Source organism: Chiloscyllium plagiosum, chromosome 22, assembly GCF_004010195.1.
Source record: "Chiloscyllium plagiosum isolate BGI_BamShark_2017 chromosome 22, ASM401019v2, whole genome shotgun sequence".
Taxonomy (NCBI): domain Eukaryota; kingdom Metazoa; phylum Chordata; class Chondrichthyes; order Orectolobiformes; family Hemiscylliidae; genus Chiloscyllium; species Chiloscyllium plagiosum.
Genome location: NC_057731.1, coordinates 58,478,859 through 58,486,995, shown reverse-complemented (window position 1 = coordinate 58,486,995; position 8,137 = coordinate 58,478,859). Strand labels below are relative to the sequence as shown.

At 44.8% G+C, this 8,137-nt stretch overlaps 1 protein-coding gene across 1 annotated transcript in view; it reads right to left on the bottom strand.

Annotated features, from left to right (window-relative positions):
• The window catches only part of xpnpep1 (X-prolyl aminopeptidase (aminopeptidase P) 1, soluble), a 119,393-nt gene that overhangs the window by 42,517 nt on the left and 68,739 nt on the right, over nt 1-8,137 (bottom strand). Inside the window, exon 13 of the mRNA XM_043713118.1 lies at nt 2,685-2,721. Coding sequence (XP_043569053.1) covers nt 2,685-2,721 — 37 coding nt within the window. The remainder of the gene's footprint in view (nt 1-2,684; nt 2,722-8,137) is intronic.

The window sequence follows — 8,137 nt, the reverse complement described above, 5'->3', positions numbered from 1 at the left end:
GAGTGGGGGAGGGGATGAAGGTGATAGGTCGTGGGGGGGAGGGGGGAGTGGATAGGTGGTAAAGAAGATAGGCAGGTAGGACAAGTCATGGGGACAGTGCTGAGCTGGAAGTTTGGAACGAGGGTGAGTTGGGGGATGGGGAAATGAGGAAACTGTTGAAGTCCACATTGATGCCCTGGGGTTGAAGTGTTCCGAGCTGGAAGATGAGGCGTTCTTCCTCCAGGTGTCTGGTGGTGAGGGAGCGGCGTTGAAGGCGGCCCAAGGCCTCCATGTCCTCGGCAGAGTGAGAGGGGGAGTTGAAATGTTGGGCCACGGGGCGATTTGGTTGATTGGTGCGGGTGTCCCAGAGGATTTCCCTAAAGCACTCTGCTGGGAGGCGCCCAGTCTCCCCAATGTAGAGGAGACCGCATCGGGAGCAACGGATACAATAAACGATATAGGTGGATGTGCAGGTAAAACTTTGATGGATGTGGAAGGCCCCTTTAGGGAGGTGAGGAAGGAGGTGTGGGCACAGGTTTTACGTTCCTGCGGTGGCAGGGGAAGGTGCCAGGATGGGAGGGTGGGTTGTAGGGGGGTGTGGACCTGACCAGGTAGTCACGGAGGGAACGGTCTTTGCGGAAGGCGGAAAGGGGTGGGGAGGGAAATATATCCCTGATGGTGGGGTCTGTTTGGAGGTGGCGGAAATGTTGGCGGATGATTTGGTTTATGTGAAGGTTGGTAGGGTGGAAGGTGAGCACCAGGGGCGTTCTGTCCTTGTTACGGTTGGAGGGGTGGGGTCTGAGGGCGGAGGTGCGGGATTTGGATGAAATGCGTTGGAGAATATCTTTAACCACGTGGGAAGGGAAATTGCGGTCTCTAAAGAAGGAGGCCATCTGGTATGTTCTGTGGTGGAACTGGTCCTCCTGGGAGCAGATACGGCGGAGGCGGAGGAATTGGGAATATGGGATGGCATTTTTGCAAGAGGTAGGGTGGGAAGAGGTGTAATCCAGGTAGCTGTGGGAGTCGGTGGGCTTGTAAAAAATATCAGTGTCAAGTCAGTCGTCACTAATGGAGATGGAGAGGTCCAGGAAGGGGAGGGAGGTGTCAGAGATGGTCCAGGTAAACACCGGTCTATAGTTACCTGGCTTTTCTTTACCACCCTTCTTAAACAGCAAGTCTGAACCTCAGAAAAAATTAAGCCAGATGATTTGATAACCAAGTTGTTTAATATTAAAAGTCTATAGTAAAAATTGCTTTACTCATTTTAGAAGTAAAATTGTTGCCACAATTTGGTCATAGGCCATGTCAGTCTTGATTTACAGTGGTTATCAATTTTAGAACTAAAGTCAGATCATGGCTACAGACTGGCAAGTAAAATTGCATTGAGGAATTGCTTGATGATGTTACAATGTAATAGCTGGCACTAGAGGAACAAAAGAATAATCTACACAGTAACATTTCATTTTAATTCACTCTGTAGATGAAGCAGCTGAAGCAGGAAGTGACTGATAATCCTAAGAGCGAAGTTCTTCCCCCTGCTCGTAAGGAGGGTGATTTTCCTCCACTGTGGTGGAACATTGTCACAAGACCCCGTGAACGCCCAACATAGACACACATCAGATGTTCTGAACAGAAATAAAATCATCCCAATGGGATCATCAGGAGACTGTTTATCAAGAAGTGGTGTCGACACCTTTTCAAAATGTTTCTGATGATGATAATGAATTTGATGAAGTCTAATAAATAGCTGAAATTAAATATTTGGCTTCATTTTACACTACGTGAAACTCGTACTAGGATCTTTTCATTTTTATTAATTTTTTTGTATTTCCTCTAGCTTATCTCTCCACCCTTCAGGCTCTCTGCCTTTATTCCTGATGAAGGACTTTTGCCCGAAACGTCGATTTTCCTGCTCCTTGGATGCTGCCTGAACTGCTGTGCTCTTCCAGCACCACTAATCCAGCATCTGGTTTCCAGCATCGGCAGTCATTGTTTTTCCACAATTAGAGGCAGCCATTGGAAGCACATTTCACTAAAGGATAGTCTATTTTTCTTCTATAGTTCCAAGTCAGAAAGGGATCTGGAAGGGCGTGGTGTTCCCACGTATCTGCTGCCCTTATTCTTCTGGATGGAAGTGGTCGTGGGTTTGGGAAGTGCTGTCTGAGGATCTTTGGCGAATTTCTGCTGCGCATCTTCTAGATAGTGCACAATGTCACTCTTCAGCATCAGTGCTAAAGGGAGTGAATTTAACCTCACTGAAGAAAACAGGAAAAAATCTCACAACCTCTAACAAAGGGAACGGAAAATGTCCATTGCATTCCAAATGAGCCCTATTCATCCATTTACTCATCAGACACCTTTTCTTTTCTGGCCAGAGGTCAATTATCGATTCTGATTATTCAGAGTTTATTGAAGAAAATGTTATTTTAAAACTATAGGATACATAAAAATCCCGATTTGGGTAACTGCAGCATAACCTGCAGGAATAATAATCAAGCAGGTTCCTTTTATAAACTGGATCAGCTTTCACATGTCAAAAAGGCCCTGAAAGAGAGAGGTTGTGATAATGCAATTGTAGAGGTGTCTACAGTGTTTGAGAGGGAAGCCTGTGTGCAAATTCGAAAGTGTTCAACCATCCTTCCCCCACCAAGCTGCTGTAGCCTTTAAAATAGCAGCTGGAAAGGTAACAACACAATTATAAAAACCATCTGGAAAGACAAAGGGAAGTAATCATCCTGCCGCCTTGCTCCACTGCAGATGGTAAAGTGTTAGATTGCTGTGATCAAGAATGTAATAAAAGCAAAACTTTGATCTCATTAGGAAAACGGAATGACATTCAGTTAGAGGAAAGCTGTATTCTGGAAATAATGACTGCTAATTAGCCCCATAGCAATCTGGGGGAGGGGGAGGACCGTGTGACCACATTCCAGTTGATAGTACGCATGAGACTGTACAGAGAAAAAAACATCTTAAATCACTCCTGTTGCCTCTGAAGCAGCTGTTGTTTGTTTTGTCAGAGCCATTGAAACCAATATTTATAGTGATCATATCACAAAGATACTGTCTAATGAAAGCTCACTTTGCATGATGGATCCTCATCACTTTCTCACCTCTCTCAACTCCGAATAAATCATTCATTCACCATTGGAGGAAAGGAGAAACTGCTGGATTGCTCTGTACATGACAGCCTTATGAAAGTAGGAGCACATTACTGCAGATGCTGGAATCTGTACTGAAAATAAAAAATATGGAGATGACAGCGGGTCAGGCAGCATCCATGGAGAGTGAGAGAGAGCAAGCTAACGTTTCGAGTCGAGATGACTCTTCGTCAGACCTTCAACTGTGATGAAAAGTCATCTAGACCTGCAACGTTAACTTGCTCTTTCTCCATCGAGTTAAAAATCACACAACACCAGGCTATAGTCCAACAGGTTTATTGGAGGGGCTAGTTTTTGGAGCGCTGCTCCTTCATCAGGTGGTTGAAACAATCTGATGAAGGAGCAGCGCTCCGAAAGCTCGTAAACCTGTTGGACTATAACCTGGTTTTGTGTGATTTTTAACTTTGTCCACCCCAGTCCAACACTGGCTCCTCCAAATCATCTCTCCATGGATGCTGCCTGACCTGCTGTGATCTCCAGCATTTCTTGTTTTGAGCTTTAAGAAAGTGTCCTCCTCAGCTTAAAACACGGCCATCTCTTAAAACTGTAAAATGACTTCTTTTGATCAAGTAACAATGCTGTTTTGTTTGGTTGGATTTTTAATTCATTTGAAGTTCATTTTAAAAGGACAAAGATAAAATGAAAACCAGGACCGAAAATGAAAATTTTAACTTTCAATTTTGATTAGAAGGTCAAAGAAGTGAGACATCAAATTATGTATTTTTCTCATTCAGAGGATGTTGTCATCACTGGCTGGGCCCTGTATTTATTGCCCATCCCTAGTTGCCCCATGAGAAGGTGGGGGTGAGCTGCCTTCTTGAAGCGCAACAGTCCATGTGCTGTGGGTTGACCCACAATGCCCTTAGGGAGGGAATTCCAGGATTTTGACACAGTGACACTGAAGGAATGGTGATATATTTCCAAGTCAGAATGGTGAGTGGCTTAGAGGGCATGGTGTTCCCATGTATCTGTTGCCCTTGTACTTCTAGATGGAAGTGGCCGTGGGTTTGGAAGGTGCTGTCTGAGGTTCTTTGGCGAAATTCTGCAGATATTACACACTGCTGCTACTGAGTATCAGTGGTGGAGGGAGTGCATATTTGTGGATGTGGTACCAATCAAGCGGGGGCTGCTTTGTCCTGAATGGTGTCAAGCTTCTTGAGTGTTGTTGGAGCTGCCTCCATCCAGGCAAGTGGGGAATATTCCATCACACTCCGGACTTGTATCTTGTCGATGGTGGACAGTGAGGTGACGATAGATGGTTATGCTTGCAATGTTTTAGAAGGTAATGCAAAATAGCTTAATTTCAAAATGGTCTTTCTCTGAAATGGTCTTTGTGGTAAAGACAGATTTAGTAAATACAATCAGCAAGTGTCTTCCCTCAAGCTTCAGGAAATTACAGATTTGCTTTTTATTTCAAAAATATATTTTATTCATAAAAATGTCTTCACATACATACACAGTCACTAAAACAGTTTGGTTCTGTGCAGTTGTATATGCAGGAAAAAATATTGGAGTTTGAATCTATCCAACAAACAAACCAAAGGCATTTCTTACTTGGACAAGATTAAGTTTACACACTTACAAAAGTCATTGGGAGGATCTGATAGCTAAACGGACCCCCTTTTATCTTCAACAGGAAGACTCCAGACAGTGGTCATTCCCCCATGTGCCTTGGCAGCAGCTGCCCCAAACTTTAGTGTGTCCCTCAGCACATGGTCCTGGACCTTGGATATAGTTGTTGCATGGCTGAGGGCCTGAAGAGGGCGGAATTACCTAATATTTGGGAGCAGAGGTCCGGTATATCATTGTCCTCTCTTCCTCCTTTAGTTTATTATGACATTTCCTGAAGTCATATATGTATGGACTGGTCTTGTCCTAACAGGCAGCCTGTTGGCTATCCAAAGGGTCCTAAATGGTCCACCAAGTCACTGGTTAAAATACAAGTGAATGTGGCAGGCATGTTTACAAGGGGCTGCTCTTTCAGTCATTGGTCAGTTCTCCCCCACATTTCATGTCAGCGGTTCCCTGGTGGGAATGTGGGAGATCGGAGAAATGAGGTTCAGGCCATTGGGTGGGGGTGGAGGTTGGGGTTGTAGGGGAGAGAAATCAGCTGGTAAACAAGGAGGTGTCAGGTAGTGTTTTATCACCAGTCAGAGAGGTCCCAGGGCTCACACTGTTGGCTGGGCCATTCCAACTCCCTGAGCTATCTGAGCTGTTACTTAGGATGAAAGGTTCAGCCACAATCCTCTTTAAATATAAGCTTCTCTAGGACCAGCTAGGTCAGTTTGGGAGAGGAAAAACCCTTGGTAAGATCACAACAACAAGTAGAATATAGTTTATTACATGACAGCATCAGCTCCATGTTATATTGGTCTGAATGACATTATTACAAACAGTCCCATGCGTTCACAAGTAGGTCTGTTGACAAGTCAGAACAATGGAGAGCAGCTTTCTCTAAGTACAGGAAATGATTGTTAACTTTTAAAACCATGGATGTGTTCATCTTTGTTAATGTAAGCATTATATTCAGACATTGGTAAATCAACCACCCTACACATTAAACCTGTGAGGGAGAGGGCTACATCAGGTCTTATTCCCTCAAGATCTAGAGCTGCTGAGAACATGTGACATGATCATATTGTCCAGAGATTCCCAATCCAATACCTTATGAACTTCCTCAAAACTTCACTCAAATTCATTGCCAAGTTTTAAACATCCAAAGTAACCAGCTCAGTAGTGCCTTCTTCTGGCCAGTGAGGAGCAGGGAATAAAGGCTGGATCAGTCAGTGGTGACCACATCACACAAATTAAAACAAAAGGATTTATGTGTCTGTCATTCCACCTTTAATCATAAATACCAATAATTTAACAAGAACAGTCCCAACTCTCTCATATCTGAAAAATTGGTCTCGGACCCTGCAACTTTGAGAGCATGGAAGCTTTAATATCCCCCTCAATGGACACTGTCCACTCTTCATTGTCACATCTAAAGGGCTTTGGTGATGAGTAGGGTATTGGGACTAACTAGCAAAAGTGAGGACTGCAGATACTGGAAACCAGAGTTTAGATCAGAGTGATGCTGGAAAAGCACAGCAGGTCAGGCAGCATCCGAGGCGCAGGAAAATCGGGCCATTCCAACTCCCTGAGCTATCTGAGCTGTTACTTAGGCGCAGGAAAATCGATGTTTCGGACATAAGCCCTTCATCAGGAATAGGGACTAACTAGAGAGCTCATTCAAAAAGCTGAGTGGATGGATTGAGTGAAGTCTCAGGGTGAGGAATCTTTATGTATCTCGGAGATAGTGAGGACTGCAGATGCTAGAAAGTCAGAATCGATAATGTATAGCGCTGGGAAAGGACCCCCTCTTCCTCGCCAGTCCTGATGAAGGGTTAAACCTGAAACATCGACTCTCTTGCTCCTGAGATGCTGCCTGACCCACTGTGCTTTTTCCAGCACCATGCTTTATTGACTCTGGCTCTCCAGCATCTGCAGTCCTCACTCCCTCTGAGTCGCTTTAACCTTAATGCAAAGTCTCTTCCAAGGATGCCCACCTTATAGACATTTTCCTCCTCCCTCTGCAAAGACCTCAGCGAGTGTCTATCCCACTGCCACCCCCTCCTCCACCCTGAAGCTGTATCTCCCCTCCCCTCCAGCCATCTCTGATCCAACCCTCGAAATCGGCACTGCCCTCTTGACCTGTCCATCTTCCTTCCCAGCTATCTGCTCCACCCTCCCCACTGACCTATCACCAACACCTCCTACCTTTGCCCACCTATCCCCATCCCACTTACTCGCCTTTCCCCCAGCACCCCTCCCCCTCCCCCTATTTATTTCTTAGGCCCCTTGCCCCTCCCTAGTCCTGGTGAAAGGTTATGCCTAGAACATTGATCATACTTTATGTACCTGCCTCTTCCCGTTCACTTACAATGCTTTCAAGGTTTGAAATGCAATTCAATATTCTCTGATGTCATTAAGTGTGTGAACCACCCTATCCTGTTAATGCATCAAGAAAAAGCAGATAAAATGTGCTGCTGCACAAAATGTAATGGCTCTTTAAACCTATAAATAATCAGGCGTTTTGGATTGTGGCAAAAGTACATTATATTGATTGCAGCATACAGAATCAGTACAGCATTTACAACACAAAGGTTATAAGGTGGCAATAGAACCAGATACTTACATAAAATTATCCTGATTATTATGATAAACACAGTTGTTTCTGAAACGGCTTAAAACATTTTAAAGTCTTCAGGATATCCGTAGCAAGCTTCAGGAGAGGAGGCCAAATAAACGCAACACAGAAAGTGATATGGATGGTCCCACTTGTGTAATGGGCTTTCTCATTTAAGATAACTTTATGGGAAATCTGAAATGTCTCTCCCTAATCTTTGTTGATGCATTACATGAAGTGAGGTGGAATTGGAAATAAGCAACTATTAGTGCCAAGTTTTCACAGTGTGATATTCCGTCAGTGACCCTGTCTGGTCATATAATGACCATTTACAATGGTGACAGAGCATTAGCCTTGCAAAGTCCTGCGATATCTCCTTCAGCACTTAAGAAAATTTCCATCAGAAGCAATCATATGCAGTGTGAATTCCTTTTGCAAAAAGATTTACACTAATTGAACTACACACCTTGTGGTCAAACTGAGATTTTTTTTGTTTCTGTTTGCTCATGGGATGCAGATATGTCTTGCTCATCTCTCACTGCCGCTGGAAAGGTGCTTTTCTGAGCTGGATGGTCCACACGGAGTCAGGGTGTCAGTCCCCAGCACCAGGGCTCACACTGAACCAAATCACTGCGCTCCACCACTAACAGTGATGGCCAGGCTGGGAGACAGCGAGGAGCGACACCACCAGGGAGGCCAATCTCTTCCCCCTCTCCCCACAGTCTCCCTACCCTCTCACCCACACCCTGCCCATCCCCTCATCCCCCTCACCCTCATCTCCTCATCTCCACCCTGTACAACCCCTCACCCCATCATCCCGAACTTCCCC